At 59.8% G+C, this 15,615-nt stretch overlaps 1 protein-coding gene across 11 annotated transcripts in view; it reads left to right on the top strand.

The window, feature by feature from the left end:
- ncor2 (nuclear receptor corepressor 2) overlaps positions 1-15,615 on the top strand; it is a 501,645-nt gene that overhangs the window by 421,185 nt on the left and 64,845 nt on the right. For all 11 annotated transcript variants that reach the window (XM_041202112.1, XM_041202119.1, XM_041202114.1 and 8 more), the window contains one exon: positions 2,193-2,397. In XM_041202112.1, coding sequence (XP_041058046.1) covers positions 2,193-2,397 — 205 coding nt within the window. The remainder of the gene's footprint in view (positions 1-2,192; positions 2,398-15,615) is intronic.

The following is a 15,615-nucleotide window of genomic DNA, read 5'->3' on the forward strand; positions in this document are numbered from 1 at the left end:
CATTCGTGCTATATAAGTGCCAGGCAATGACCATTTTCAAGAGAGAATCTCCCCATGACATTTGAGGGTCTCCAAAGGAGTGGCTGCAGACATAGTGGTTGCAAAATTCCCTAGATTCTGGAAAGGTCCCAGTGGATAGGAAAACTGCAGATGTAACGTCTCGATTCAAGATAGGATGGAGACAGAGATTAGGAATCTGTAGGCCAACATCCGTCAAAGTGAAAATGCTAGAATCCATTATTAAGGAGTTGATAGCTGGACATTTAGAAAATTATAATACAACCAGACAGAGTCAACATGGTTTTGTGAAAGGGAAATCATGTTTGACAAATTTATTAGCTCTTTGAGGATGTAGCAAGCAGGGTAGATAAGGGGGAACCAGTAGATGTTATGTATTTGGATTTCTGCATAAAAGATTACTATTCAAGATGAGAGCTCATGGAATTCGCTTGAATTAATTTTAAAAAAGGATAAAGGACTGGCTAACTAACAGAAAACAGAGTCAGGATAAATGGGTCATTTTCTGTTGGGCAAACTGTAACTAGTGGAGTGTCACAGGGATCAACACTGGGGCCTCAACTATTTATGATCTCTATTAGTGACTTGGATAACGGGACTGACTGTATTATAGCCAAGTTTGCTGATGACACAAAGATAGGTAGGAAAGTAAGTAGTAGGTAGGATGGATACAAAGAGTTTGCGAAGAGATATAGACAGTTAAAGTGAATGGACAAAAATCTGGCAGATGGAGAATATTGTGGGAAAACATGAACTTGTCCACTTTGGCAGGAAGAATAAAAACGCAGCACGTTATTTAAATGGAAAGAGATTACAGAACTCTGAGGTACAGAGGGATCTGGGTGTCCTGGTACATGAATCACAAAAAGTCAACCTACAGGTACAGCAGTTAATTAGGAAGGTAATGGAATGTTGGCCTTTATAGCAAGGGGGATGGAATATAAAAGTAGGGATGTTTTGCTACAATTGTCCAGGGTGTTGGTGAAATCACACCTGGAGCACTGTGTAGTTTTGGTCTCCATTATAGGAGGAATATACTTGTGTTAGAGGCAGTTCAGAGAAGGTTCACTCAGCTGATTCCTGAGATGAAGAGATGGTTTTATGAGGAAAGGTTGGACAGGTTGAACCTATACTCATTGGAGTTTAGAAAAATGAGACATGATCTTATTGAAACATATGGGATTCTGAGGGGGCTCGACAGGGTGGATACCTGGAGGATGTTTCCTCTTGTAGGGGGGACTAGAACTAGAGGACACAGTTTGAAAATAAGGTGTCTCCCATTTACACGCTAATGAGGAGGAATTTCTTCTCTGAGCATCATTAATCATTGGATTTCTCTTCCAGAGAGCAGTGGAGGCTGGGTCATTGATTTTATTCAAGGCTGAGTTAGATAGGGTGTAAAGTGTTATGGGGGACAGAAAGGAAAGTGGAATTAAGGCCACAATCAGATCAACCATGATCTTATTGGCTCCTGGAACAGGCTTGATGGGCCTAATGGCCTACTCCTATTTCTTAGAATCTGTGACATTCAGTGGCATTACCATCGCTGATTTCCCCACTATCAACATCCTGGGGGTCACCATTGACCAGAAACTGAACTGGACTAGCCATATAAATACTGTGGCTACAAGAGCAGGTCAGAGGCTAGGAATCCTGTGACGTGATGTGTAACTCACTTCCTGACTCCCCAAAGCCTGTCCACCATCTACAAAGCACAAGTCAGGAGTGTGATGGAATACTCCCCACTTGCCTGGATGAGTGCAGCTCCAACAGCACTCAAGAAGCTTAACATTGTCCAGGACAAAGCAGCCCGCTTGATTGACACCACATCCACAAACATTCACTCCCTCCACCACCGACACACAATAGCAGCAGTGTGTGTACCAGCTACAAGATGCACTGCAGGAATTCATCAAGTCTCCTTCAACAGCACCTACCAAACTCACGAGCACTACCATCGAGAAGGACAAGGGCAGCACGTGCATGGAGAACACCACCACCTGGAAGTTTCCCTCTAAGTGACACACCATCCTGACTTAGAAATATATCCTGTGTTGTATTGACACTGACTGTCGGTTATTTTCAGTTTGATCACCTTCCCTGGTCTCTCAGTCCCCGTGGGTTCTCTCTTGCTGTTCCTTCCTAGCCTCACTTGTGCTTTCTTTTTGTTTCAGGCTCTGAGGAAGGGAATCAGCCAGCAGCTCATCACCAGCTGCACACACGCTCACCCCTCTCGGCCCGTCCACGCTCACCCCTCTCGCCACACACACACTCACCCCTTCCGCACGAGACAGTCCAGCATAGACCCAGTGTTCTCCAGAACACCGGAATCAAACACATTATCACTCCTGTGGAATCTGCAACCCTCTCAGTTCTGAGGTAAGTGTCTCTATTGAGCAATGTGGCAGCACAGCGTAAGATTCTTACAGACACCGTTAACGGTTGTGTATCGTTCAGTGAAATAGATGATGCTGTTCCCCATTGTGACTGGTGAAGCCTCCTTCCTAATAACACAACGTGAGCAGAAGTGTCAAGGCTGATTTACATTTTACCAGTAGTTGTCATCCCATCCCCATCAGTGCCAATACTGGAGGTTTACTGCAAAGAGGTAACAGCCACATGATGGACTGAATGGCCTTCTGTGCTGCTTGATTCTAGGGTTTAATGAGATGCAAGGATTTTACAGGGATCTTTTTGAACTCTGAAGGTCCTGTTGACTTTAAACTCTGAGGGTTATCAGCAGCCGGCCAGTTTTCTCCCACTAATTCCCCCACGTTTTCCAGAATCCCCATGAATATGGTCATTCTTTCCAATTATTTTTTAAAAGAAAATACCACAACATTTCTTCTCCAGGCGATTCTATCTTTCTTTAAAACTCTGCAGCTCTCTTTGAGATTTAAGAGTTTTGGCGGGCTAATGTAAATCACAAGCTATCACCTCTGCAGGTTTGTTTTTTTTACTCTCTGCGTTGTTTATTTTAAACCCTTGAGAACAGCAGCAATTTTTTATTTTGTTCATTACTGAAAAAGTGTACTTTCCCCAACTGAAAAGGGGTTACCTTGCCTCTCTCTGTCCCCGTCCCTCTCTCTGTCCCCGTCCCTCTCTCTGTCCCCGTCCCTCTCTCTGTCCCCGTCCCTCTCCCTCTCTCTGTCCCCGTCCCTCTCTCTGTCCCCGTCCCTCTCTCTGTCCCTTTTCCTCTCTCTGTCCCCGTCCCTCTCTCTGTCCCCGTCCCTCTCTCTGTCCCCGTCCCTCTCTCTGTCCCCGTCCCTCTCCCTCTCTCTGTCCCTTTTCCTCTCTCTGTCCCTTTTCCTCTCTCTGTCCCCGTCCCTCTCTCTGTCCCCGTCCCTCTCTCTGTCCCCGTCCCTCTCTCTGTCCCTTTTCCTCTCTCTGTCCCTTTTCCTCTCTCTGTCCCCGTCCCTCTCTCTGTCCCTTTTCCTCTCTCTGTCCCTTTTCCTCTCTCTGTCCCTTTTCCTCTCTCTGTCCCCGTCCCTCTCTCTGTCCCCGTCCCTCTCTCTGTCCCCGTCCCTCTCCCTCTCTCTGTCCCCATTCCTCTCTCTGTCCCCGTCCCTCTCTCTGTCCCCGTCCCTCTCTCTGTCCCCGTCCCTCTCTCTGTCCCCGTTCCTCTCTCTGTCCCCGTCCCTCTCCCTCTCTCTGTCCCCGTCCCTCTCCCTCTCTCTGTCCCCGTCCCTCTCCCTCTCTCTGTCCCCGTCCCTCTCCCTCTCTCTGTCCCCGTCCCTCTCTCTGTCCCCGTCCCTCTCTCTGTCCCCGTCCCTCTCCCTCTCTCTGTCCCCGTCCCTCTCCCTCTCTCTGTCCCCGTCCCTCTCTCTGTCCCCGTCCCTCTCTCTGTCCCCGTCCCTCTCTCTGTCCCCGTCCCTCTCTCTGTCCCCGTCCCTCTCCCTCTCTCTGTCCCCGTCCCTCTCTCTGTCCCCGTCCCTCTCTCTGTTCCCGTCCCTCTCTCTGTCCCCGTCCCTCTCTCTGTCCCCGTCCCTCTCTCTGTCCCCGTCCCTCTCTCTGTCCCCGTCCCTCTCCCTCTCTCTGTCCCCGTCCCTCTCCCTCTCTCTGTCCCCGTCCCTCTCCCTCTCTCTGTCCCCGTCCCTCTCTCTGTCCCCGTCCCTCTCTCTGTCCCCGTCCCTCTCTCTGTCCCCGTCCCTCTCTCTGTCCCCGTCCCTCTCTCTGTCCCCGTCCCTCTCTCTGTCCCCGTCCCTCTCCCTCTCTCTGTCCCCGTCCCTCTCCCTCTCTCTGTCCCCGTCCCTCTCTCTGTCCCCGTCCCTCTCTCTGTCCCCGTTCCTCTCCCTCTCTCTGTCCCCGTCCCTCTCTCTGTCCCCGTCCCTCTCTCTGTCCCCGTCCCTCTCCCTCTCTCTGTCCCCGTCCCTCTCTCTGTCCCTTTTCCTCTCTCTGTCCCCGTCCCTCTCTCTGTCCCCGTCCCTCTCTCTGTCCCCGTCCCTCTCTCTGTCCCCGTCCCTCTCTCTGTCCCCGTCCCTCTCTCTGTCCCCGTCCCTCTCTCTGTCCCTTTTCCTCTCTCTGTCCCCGTCCCTCTCTCTGTCCCCGTCCCTCTCTCTGTCCCCGTCCCTCTCTCTGTCCCCGTCCCTCTCTCTGTCCCCGTCCCTCTCTCTGTCCCCGTCCCTCTCTCTGTCCCCGTCCCTCTCTCTGTCCCTTTTCCTCTCTCTGTCCCCGTCCCCGTCCCTCTCTCTGTCCCCGTCCCTCTCTCTGTCCCCGTCCCTCTCTCTGTCCCTTTTCCTCTCTCTGTCCCCGTCCCTCTCCCTCTCTCTGTCCCCGTCCCTCTCTCTGTTCCCGTCCCTCTCTCTGTCCCCGTCCCTCTCTCTGTCCCTTTTCCTCTCTCTGTCCCCGTCCCTCTCTCTGTCCCCGTCCCTCTCTCTGTCCCCGTCCCTCTCTCTGTTCCCGTCCCTCTCTCTGTTCCCGTTCCTCTCTCTGTCCCCGTCCCTCTCTCTGTCCCCGTCCCTCTCTCTGTCCCTTTCCCTCTCTCTGTCCCCGTCCCTCTCTCTGTCCCCGTCCCTCTCTCTGTCCCTTTCCCTCTCTCTGTCCCCGTCCCTCTCTCTGTTCCCGTCCCTCTCTCTGTCCCCGTCCCTCTCTCTGTCCCCGTCCCTCTCTCTGTTCCCGTCCCTCTCTCTGTCCCCGTCCCTCTCTCTGTCCCCGTCCCTCTCTCTGTCCCCGTCCCTCTCTCTGTCCCCGTCCCTCTCTCTGTCCCTTTTCCTCTCTCTGTCCCCGTCCCTCTCTCTGTCCCTTTCCCTCTCTCTGTCCCCGTCCCTCTCTCTGTCCCTTTCCCTCTCTCTGTCCCCGTCCCTCTCTCTGTCCCTTTCCCTCTCTCTGTCCCCGTCCCTCTCTCTGTTCCCGTCCCTCTCTCTGTCCCCGTCCCTCTCTCTGTCCCCGTCCCTCTCTCTGTCCCTTTTCCTCTCTCTGTCCCCGTCCCTCTCTCTGTCCCTTTCCCTCTCTCTGTCCCCGTCCCTCTCTCTGTCCCTTTCCCTCTCTCTGTCCCCGTCCCTCTCTCTGTCCCCGTCCCTCTCCCTCTCTCTGTCCCCGTCCCTCTCTCTGTCCCTTTCCCTCTCTCTGTCCCCGTCCCTCTCTCTGTCCCTTTCCCTCTCTCTGTCCCCGTCCCTCTCTCTGTCCCTTTCCCTCTCTCTGTCCCCGTCCCTCTCTCTGTCCCCGTCCCTCTCCCTCTCTCTGTCCCCGTCCCTCTCTCTGTCCCCGTCCCTCTCTCTGTCCCTTTCCCTCTCTCTGTCCCCGTCCCTCTCTCTGTCCCCGTCCCTCTCTCTGTCCCCGTCCCTCTCTCTGTCCCCGTCCCTCTCTCTGTCCCTTTTCCTCTCTCTGTCCCCGTCCCTCTCTCTGTCCCCGTCCCTCTCTCTGTCCCCGTCCCTCTCTCTGTCCCTTTCCCTCTCTCTGTCCCCGTCCCTCTCTCTGTCCCCGTCCCTCTCCCTCTCTCTGTCCCCGTCCCTCTCTCTGTCCCCGTCCCTCTCTCTGTCCCCGTCCCTCTCTCTGTCCCCGTCCCTCTCCCTCTCTCTGTCCCCATTCCTCTCTCTGTCCCCGTCCCTCTCTCTGTCCCCGTCCCTCTCTCTGTCCCCGTCCCTCTCTCTGTCCCCGTCCCTCTCTCTGTCCCCGTCCCTCTCTCTGTCCCCGTCCCTCTCTCTGTCCCCGTCCCTCTCTCTGTCCCCGTCCCTCTCTCTGTCCCCGTCCCTCTCTCTGTCCCCGTCCCTCTCTCTGTCCCTCTCCCTCTCTCTGTCCCTCTCCCTCTCTCTGTCCCCGTCCCTCTCTCTGTCCCTCTCCCTCTCTCTGTCCCCGTCCCTCTCCCTCTCTCTGTCCCCGTCCCTCTCTCTGTCCCCGTCCCTCTCCCTCTCTCTGTCCCCGTCCCTCTCCCTCTCTCTGTCCCCGTCCCTCTCTCTGTCCCCGTCCCTCTCTCTGTCCCCGTCCCTCTCCCTCTCTCTGTCCCCGTCCCTCTCTCTGTCCCCGTCCCTCTCTCTGTCCCCGTCCCTCTCTCTGTCCCCGTCCCTCTCTCTGTCCCCGTCCCTCTCTCTGTCCCCGTCCCTCTCCCTCTCTCTGTCCCCGTCCCTCTCCCTCTCTCTGTCCCCGTCCCTCTCTCTGTCCCCGTCCCTCTCTCTGTCCCCGTCCCTCTCTCTGTCCCCGTCCCTCTCCCTCTCTCTGTCCCCGTCCCTCTCTCTGTCCCCGTCCCTCTCTCTGTCCCCGTCCCTCTCTCTGTCCCCGTCCCTCTCTCTGTCCCCGTCCCTCTCTCTGTCCCCGTCCCTCTCTCTGTCCCCGTCCCTCTCTCTGTCCCTTTTCCTCTCTCTGTCCCCGTCCCTCTCTCTGTCCCCGTCCCTCTCTCTGTCCCCGTCCCTCTCTCTGTCCCCGTCCCTCTCTCTGTCCCCGTCCCTCTCTCTGTCCCCGTCCCTCTCTCTGTCCCCGTCCCTCTCTCTGTCCCCGTCCCTCTCCCTCTCTCTGTCCCCGTCCCTCTCTCTGTCCCCGTCCCTCTCTCTGTCCCCGTCCCTCTCTCTGTCCCCGTCCCTCTCTCTGTCCCCGTCCCTCTCTCTGTCCCCGTCCCTCTCCCTCTCTCTGTCCCCGTCCCTCTCTCTGTCCCCGTCCCTCTCTCTGTTCCCGTCCCTCTCTCTGTCCCCGTCCCTCTCTCTGTCCCCGTCCCTCTCTCTGTCCCCGTCCCTCTCTCTGTCCCCGTCCCTCTCTCTGTCCCCGTTCCTCTCCCTCTCTCTGTCCCCGTCCCCGTCCCTCTCTCTGTCCCCGTCCCTCTCTCTGTCCCCGTCCCTCTCTCTGTCCCTTTTCCTCTCTCTGTCCCTTTTCCTCTCTCTGTCCCCGTCCCTCTCTCTGTCCCCGTCCCTCTCTCTGTCCCCGTCCCTCTCTCTGTCCCTGTCCCTCTCTCTGTCCCCGTCCCTCTCTCTGTCCCTTTTCCTCTCTCTGTCCCCGTCCCTCTCTCTGTCCCCGTCCCTCTCTCTGTCCCCGTCCCTCTCTCTGTCCCCGTCCCTCTCTCTGTCCCCGTCCCTCTCTCTGTCCCTTTTCCTCTCTCTGTCCCCGTCCCTCTCTCTGTCCCCGTCCCTCTCTCTGTCCCCGTCCCTCTCTCTGTCCCCGTCCCTCGCTCTGTCCCCGTCCCTCTCTCTGTCCCTTTTCCTCTCTCTGTCCCCGTCCCTCTCTCTGTCCCTTTTCCTCTCTCTGTCCCTTTTCCTCTCTCTGTCCCTTTTCCTCTCTCTGTCCCCGTCCCTCTCTCTGTCCCCGTCCCTCTCTCTGTCCCCGTCCCTCTCTCTGTCCCCGTCCCTCTCTCTGTCCCTTTTCCTCTCTCTGTCCCCGTCCCTCTCTCTGTCCCCGTCCCTCTCTCTGTCCCTTTTCCTCTCTCTGTCCCCGTCCCTCTCTCTGTCCCCGTCCCTCTCCCTCTCTCTGTCCCCGTCCCTCTCTCTGTCCCCGTCCCTCTCTCTGTCCCTTTTCCTCTCTCTGTCCCCGTCCCTCTCTCTGTCCCTTTTCCTCTCTCTGTCCCCGTCCCTCTCTCTGTCCCCGTCCCTCTCTCTGTCCCCGTCCCTCTCTCTGTCCCCGTCCCTCTCTCTGTCCCCGTCCCTCTCTCTGTCCCTCTCCCTCTCTCTGTCCCCGTCCCTCTCTCTGTCCCTTTTCCTCTCTCTGTCCCCGTCCCTCTCTCTGTCCCCGTCCCTCTCTCTGTCCCCGTCCCTCTCTCTGTCCCCGTCCCTCTCTCTGTCCCCGTCCCTCTCTCTGTCCCCGTCCCTCTCTCTGTCCCTTTTCCTCTCTCTGTCCCCGTCCCTCTCTCTGTCCCCGTTCCTCTCTCTGTCCCTCTCCCTCTCTCTGTCCCCGTCCCTCTCTCTGTCCCTCTCCCTCTCTCTGTCCCCGTCCCTCTCTCTGTCCCCGTCCCTCTCCCTCTCTCTGTCCCCGTCCCTCTCTCTGTCCCCGTCCCTCTCTCTGTCCCTCTCCCTCTCTCTGTCCCCGTCCCTCTCTCTGTCCCTCTCCCTCTCTCTGTCCCCGTCCCTCTCCCTCTCTCTGTCCCCGTCCCTCTCTCTGTCCCCGTCCCTCTCTCTGTCCCCGTCCCTCTCTCTGTCCCTTTTCCTCTCTCTGTCCCCGTCCCTCTCTCTGTCCCCGTTCCTCTCCCTCTCTCTGTCCCCGTCCCTCTCTCTGTCCCTTTTCCTCTCTCTGTCCCCGTCCCTCTCTCTGTCCCCGTCCCTCTCTCTGTCCCTCTCCCTCTCTCTGTCCCCATTCCTCTCCCTCTCTCTGTCCCCGTCCCTCTCTCTGTCCCTTTTCCTCTCTCTGTCCCCGTCCCTCTCTCTGTCCCCGTCCCTCTCTCTGTCCCCGTCTCTCTCCCTCTCTCTGTCCCCGTCCCTCTCTCTGTCCCCGTCCCTCTCTCTGTCCCCGTCCCTCTCCCTCTCTCTGTCCCCGTCCCTCTCTCTGTCCCCGTCCCTCTCTCTGTCCCCGTCCCTCTCTCTGTCCCCGTCCCTCTCTCTGTCCCCGTCCCTCTCTCTGTCCCCGTCCCTCTCCCTCTCTCTGTCCCCGTCCCTCTCTCTGTCCCCGTCCCTCTCTCTGTCCCCGTCCCTCTCTCTGTCCCCGTCCCTCTCTCTGTCCCCGTCCCTCTCCCTCTCTCTGTCCCCGTCCCTCTCTCTGTCCCCGTCCCTCTCTCTGTTCCCGTCCCTCTCTCTGTCCCCGTCCCTCTCTCTGTCCCCGTCCCTCTCTCTGTCCCCGTCCCTCTCTCTGTCCCCGTCCCTCTCTCTGTCCCCGTCCCTCTCTCTGTCCCCGTCCCTCTCTCTGTCCCCGTCCCTCTCTCTGTCCCTTTTCCTCTCTCTGTCCCTCTCCCTCTCTCTGTCCCCGTCCCTCTCTCTGTCCCCGTTCCTCTCCCTCTCTCTGTCCCCGTCCCTCTCTCTGTCCCCGTCCCTCTCTCTGTCCCTCTCCCTCTCTCTGTCCCCGTCCCTCTCTCTGTCCCCGTCCCTCTCTCTGTCCCCGTCCCTCTCTCTGTCCCCGTCCCTCTCTCTGTCCCCGTCCCTCTCTCTGTCCCCGTCCCTCTCTCTGTCCCCGTCCCTCTCTCTGTCCCCGTCCCTCTCTCTGTCCCCGTCCCTCTCTCTGTCCCCGTCCCTCTCTCTGTCCCCGTCCCTCTCTCTGTCCCCGTCCCTCTCTCTGTCCCCGTCCCTCTCTCTGTCCCCGTCCCTCTCTCTGTCCCCGTCCCTCTCTCTGTCCCTTTTCCTCTCTCTGTCCCCGTCCCTCTCTCTGTCCCTTTTCCTCTCTCTGTCCCCGTCCCTCTCTCTGTCCCTTTTCCTCTCTCTGTCCCCGTCCCTCTCTCTGTCCCCGTCCCTCTCTCTGTCCCCGTCCCTCTCTCTGTCCCCGTCCCTCTCTCTGTCCCCGTCCCTCTCTCTGTCCCTTTTCCTCTCTCTGTCCCCGTCCCTCTCTCTGTCCCTTTTCCTCTCTCTGTCCCCGTCCCTCTCTCTGTCCCCGTCCCTCTCTCTGTCCCCGTCCCTCTCTCTGTCCCCGTCCCTCTCTCTGTCCCCGTCCCTCTCTCTGTCCCTTTTCCTCTCTCTGTCCCCGTCCCTCTCTCTGTCCCTTTTCCTCTCTCTGTCCCCGTCCCTCTCTCTGTCCCCGTCCCTCTCCCTCTCTCTGTCCCCGTCCCTCTCTCTGTCCCCGTCCCTCTCTCTGTCCCCGTCCCTCTCTCTGTCCCCGTCCCTCTCTCTGTCCCTTTTCCTCTCTCTGTCCCTTTTCCTCTCTCTGTCCCTCTCCCTCTCTCTGTCCCCGTCCCTCTCTCTGTCCCCGTCCCTCTCTCTGTCCCTTTTCCTCTCTCTGTCCCTCTCCCTCTCTCTGTCCCCGTCCCTCTCTCTGTCCCCGTCCCTCTCCCTCTCTCTGTCCCCGTCCCTCTCTCTGTCCCCGTCCCTCTCTCTGTCCCCGTCCCTCTCCCTCTCTCTGTCCCCGTCCCTCTCTCTGTCCCCGTCCCTCTCTCTGTCCCCGTCCCTCTCTCTGTCCCTTTTCCTCTCTCTGTCCCCGTCCCTCTCTCTGTCCCCGTCCCTCTCCCTCTCTCTGTCCCCGTCCCTCTCTCTGTCCCCGTCCCTCTCTCTGTCCCCGTCCCTCTCTCTGTCCCCGTCCCTCTCTCTGTCCCCGTCCCTCTCTCTGTCCCTCTCCCTCTCTCTGTCCCCGTCCCTCTCTCTGTCCCCGTCCCTCTCTCTGTCCCCGTCCCTCTCTCTGTCCCCGTCCCTCTCTCTGTCCCTTTTCCTCTCTCTGTCCCTTTTCCTCTCTCTGTCCCCGTCCCTCTCTCTGTCCCCGTCCCTCTCTCTGTCCCCGTCCCTCTCTCTGTCCCCGTCCCTCTCTCTGTCCCCGTCCCTCTCTCTGTCCCCGTCCCTCTCTCTGTCCCCGTCCCTCTCTCTGTCCCCGTTCCCGTCCCTCTCTCTGTCCCCGTCCCTCTCTCTGTCCCCGTCCCTCTCTCTGTCCCCGTCCCTCTCTCTGTCCCCGTCCCTCTCTCTGTCCCCGTCCCTCTCTCTGTCCCTTTTCCTCTCTCTGTCCCCGTCCCTCTCTCTGTCCCCGTCCCTCTCTCTGTCCCCGTCCCTCTCTCTGTCCCCGTCCCTCTCTCTGTCCCCGTCCCTCTCTCTGTCCCTTTTCCTCTCTCTGTCCCCGTCCCTCTCTCTGTCCCCGTCCCTCTCTCTGTCCCCGTCCCTCTCTCTGTCCCCGTTCCTCTCCCTCTCTCTGTCCCCGTCCCTCTCTCTGTCCCCGTCCCTCTCTCTGTCCCCGTCCCTCTCTCTGTCCCCGTCCCTCTCTCTGTCCCTTTTCCTCTCTCTGTCCCCGTCCCTCTCTCTGTCCCTTTTCCTCTCTCTGTCCCCGTCCCTCTCTCTGTCCCTTTTCCTCTCTCTGTCCCCGTCCCTCTCTCTGTCCCCGTCCCTCTCTCTGTCCCCGTCCCTCTCTCTGTCCCCGTCCCTCTCTCTGTCCCCGTCCCTCTCTCTGTCCCCGTCCCTCTCTCTGTCCCCGTCCCTCTCTCTGTCCCCGTCCCTCTCTCTGTCCCTTTTCCTCTCTCTGTCCCCGTCCCTCTCTCTGTCCCCGTCCCACTCCCTCTCTCTGTCCCCGTCCCTCTCTCTGTCCCCGTCCCTCTCTCTGTCCCTTTTCCTCTCTCTGTCCCTTTTCCTCTCTCTGTCCCCGTCCCTCTCTCTGTCCCCGTCCCTCTCTCTGTCCCTTTTCCTCTCTCTGTCCCTTTTCCTCTCTCTGTCCCCGTCCCTCTCTCTGTCCCCGTCCCTCTCTCTGTCCCCGTCCCTCTCTCTGTCCCCGTCCCTCTCTCTGTCCCCGTCCCTCTCTCTGTCCCCGTCCCTCTCTCTGTCCCCGTCCCTCTCTCTGTCCCCGTCCCTCTCTCTGTCCCTTTTCCTCTCTCTGTCCCCGTCCCTCTCTCTGTCCCTTTTCCTCTCTCTGTCCCCGTCCCTCTCTCTGTCCCCGTCCCTCTCTCTGTCCCCGTCCCTCTCTCTGTCCCTTTTCCTCTCTCTGTCCCCGTCCCTCTCTCTGTCCGTTTTCCTCTCTCTGTCCCCGTCCCTCTCTCTGTCCCTCTCCCTCTCTCTGTCCCCGTCCCTCTCTCTGTCCCCGTCCCTCTCTCTGTCCCCGTCCCTCTCTCTGTCCCCGTCTCTCTCTCTGTCCCCGTCCCTCTCTCTGTCCCCGTCCCTCTCTCTGTCCCCGTCCCTCTCTCTGTCCCTTTTCCTCTCTCTGTCCCCGTCCCTCTCTCTGTCCCTTTTCCTCTCTCTGTCCCCGTCCCTCTCTCTGTCCCCGTCCCTCTCTCTGTCCCCGTCCCTCTCTCTGTCCCCGTCCCTCTCTCTGTCCCCGTCCCTCTCTCTGTCCCCGTCCCTCTCTCTGTCCCCGTCCCTCTCTCTGTCCCCGTCCCTCTCTCTGTCCCCTTTCCTCTCTCTGTCCCCGTCCCTCTCTCTGTCCCCGTCCCTCTCTCTGTCCCTTTTCCTCTCTCTGTCCCTTTTCCTCTCTCTGTCCCCGTCCCTCTCTCTGTCCCCGTCCCTCTCTCTGTCCCCGTCCCTCTCTCTGTCCCTTTTCCTCTCTCTGTCCCCGTCCCTCTCTCTGTCCCCGTCCCTCTCTCTGTCCCCGTCCCTCTCTCTGTCCCCGTCCCTCTCCCTCTCTCTGTCCCCGTCCCTCTCTCTGTCCCCGTCCCTCTCTCTGTCCCCGTCCCTCTCCCTCTCTCTGTCCCCGTCCCTCTCCCTCTCTCTGTCCCCGTCCCTCTCTCTGTCCCCGTCCCTCTCCCTCTCTCTGTCCCCGTCCCTCTCTCTGTCCCCGTCCCTCTCTCTGTCCCCGTCCCTCTCCCTCTCTCTGTCCCCGTCCCTCTCTCTGTCCCCTTCCCTCTCCCTCTCTCTGTCCCCGTCCCTCTCTCTGTCCCCGTCCCTCTCTCTGTCCCCGTCCCTCTCTCTGTCCCCGTCCCTCTCTCTGTCCCTCTCCCTCTCTCTGTCCCTCTCCCTCTCCCTCTCTCTGTCCCTCTCTCTGTCCCTCTCCCTCTCTCTGTCCCTCTCTCTGTCCCTCTCCCTCTCTCTGTCCCTCTCCCTCTCTCTGTCCCTCTCTCTGTCCCTCTCCCTCTCTCTGTCCCTCTCCCTCTCTCTGTCCCTCTCCCTCTCTCTGTCCCTCTCCCTCTCTCTGTCCCTCTCTCTGTCCCTCTCCCTCTCTCTGTCCCTCTCCCTCTCTCTGTCCCTCTCCCTCTCTCTGTCCCTCTCCCTCTCTCTGTCCCTCTCCCTCTCTCTGTCCCCGTCCCTCTCTCTGTCCCTCTCCCTCTCTCTGTCCCCGTCCCTCTCTCTGTCCCTCTCCCTCTCTCTGTCCCTCTCCCTCTCTCTGTCCCCGTCCCTCTCTCTGTCCCTCTCCCTCTCTCTGTCCCTCTCCCTCTCTCTGTCCCCGTCCCTCTCTCTGTCCCCGTCCCTCTCTCTGTCCCCGTCCCTCTCTCTGTCCCCGTCCCTCTCTCTGTCCCCGTCCCTCTCTCTGTCCCTTTTTCTCTTTCTGTCCCCGTCCCTCTCTCTGTCCCCGTCCCTCTCTCTGTCCCTTTTCCTCTCTCTGTCCCCGTCCCTCTCTCTGTCCCTTTTCCTCTCTCTGTCCCCGTCCCTCTCTCTGTCCCCGTCCCTCTCTCTGTCCCCGTCCCTCTCTCTGTCCCTTTTCCTCTCTCTGTCCCTTTTCCTCTCTCTGTCCCCGTCCCTCTCTCTGTCCCCGTCCCTCTCTCTGTCCCCGTCCCTCTCTCTGTCCCCGTCCCTCTCTCTGTCCCCGTCCCTCTCTCTGTCCCTTTTCCTCTCTCTGTCCCCGTCCCTCTCTCTGTCCCCGTCCCTCTCTCTGTCCCCGTCCCTCTCTCTGTCCCCGTCCCTCTCTCTGTCCCTTTTCCTCTCTCTGTCCCCGTCCCTCTCTCTGTCCCCGTCCCTCTCTCTGTCCCCGTCCCTCTCTCTGTCCCCGTCCCTCTCCCTCTCTCTGTCCCCGTCCCTCTCTCTGTCCCCGTCCCTCTCTCTGTCCCCGTCCCTCTCCCTCTCTCTGTCCCCGTCCCTCTCCCTCTCTCTGTCCCCGTCCCTCTCTCTGTCCCCGTCCCTCTCTCTGTCCCCGTCCCTCTCTCTGTCCCCGTCCCTCTCTCTGTCCCCGTCCCTCTCTCTGTCCCCGTCCCTCTCTCTGTCCCTTTTCCTCTCTCTGTCCCCGTCCCTCTCTCTGTCCCCGTCCCTCTCCCTCTCTCTGTCCCCGTCCCTCTCCCTCTCTCTGTCCCCGTCCCTCTCTCTGTCCCCGTCCCTCTCTCTGTCCCCGTCCCTCTCTCTGTCCCCGTCCCTCTCCCTCTCTCTGTCCCCGTCCCTCTCTCTGTCCCCGTCCCTCTCTCTGTCCCCGTCCCTCTCTCTGTCCCCGTCCCTCTCTCTGTCCCCGTCCCTCTCTCTGTCCCCGTCCCTCTCTCTGTCCCCGTCCCTCTCTCTGTCCCTTTTCCTCTCTCTGTCCCCGTCCCTCTCTCTGTCCCCGTCCCTCTCTCTGTCCCTTTTCCTCTCTCTGTCCCTTTTCCTCTCTCTGTCCCCGTCCCTCTCTCTGTCCCCGTCCCTCTCTCTGTCCCCGTCCCTCTCTCTGTCCCCGTCCCTCTCTCTGTCCCTTTTCCTCTCTCTGTCCCCGTCCCTCTCTCTGTCCCCGTCCCTCTCTCTGTCCCCGTCCCTCTCTCTGTCCCCGTCCCTCTCCCTCTCTCTGTCCCCGTCCCTCTCTCTGTCCCCGTCCCTCTCTCTGTCCCCGTCCCTCTCCCTCTCTCTGTCCCCGTCCCTCTCCCTCTCTCTGTCCCCGTCCCTCTCTCTGTCCCCGTCCCTCTCCCTCTCTCTGTCCCCGTCCCTCTCTCTGTCCCCGTCCCTCTCTCTGTCCCCGTCCCTCTCTCTGTCCCCTTCCCTCTCCCTCTCTCTGTCCCCGTCCCTCTCTCTGTCCCCGTCCCTCTCTCTGTCCCCGTCCCTCTCTCTGTCCCCGTCCCTCTCTCTGTCCCTCTCCCTCTCTCTGTCCCTCTCCCTCTCTCTGTCCCTCTCCCTCTCTCTGTCCCTCTCCCTCTCTCTGTCCCTCTCTCTGTCCCTCTCCCTCTCTCTGTCCCTCTCCCTCTCTCTGTCCCTCTCTCTGTCCCTCTCCCTCTCTCTGTCCCTCTCCCTCTCTCTGTCCCTCTCCCTCTCTCTGTCCCTCTCCCTCTCTCTGTCCCTCTCTCTGTCCCTCTCCCTCTCTCTGTCCCTCTCCCTCTCTCTGTCCCTCTCCCTCTCTCTGTCCCTCTCCCTCTCTCTGTCCCCGTCCCTCTCTCTGTCCCTCTCCCTCTCTCTGTCCCCGTCCCTCTCTCTGTCCCTCTCCCTCTCTCTGTCCCTCTCCCTCTCTCTGTCCCCGTCCCTCTCTCTGTCCCTCTCCCTCTCTCTGTCCCTCTCCCTCTCTCTGTCCCCGTCCCTCTCTCTGTCCCCGTCCCTCTCTCTGTCCCCGTCCCTCTCTCTGTCCCCGTCCCTCTCTCTGTCCCTTTTCCTCTCTCTGTCCCCGTCCCTCTCTCTGTCCCCGTCCCTCTCTCTGTCCCTTTTCCTCTCTCTGTCCCCGTCCCTCTCTCTGTCCCTTTTCCTCTCTCTGTCCCCGTCCCTCTCTCTGTCCCAGTCCCTCTCTCTGTCCCCGTCCCTCTCTCTGTCCCTTTTCCTCTCTCTGTCC

This window comes from Carcharodon carcharias, chromosome 13, assembly GCF_017639515.1.
Source record: "Carcharodon carcharias isolate sCarCar2 chromosome 13, sCarCar2.pri, whole genome shotgun sequence".
Lineage (NCBI taxonomy): Eukaryota > Metazoa > Chordata > Chondrichthyes > Lamniformes > Lamnidae > Carcharodon > Carcharodon carcharias.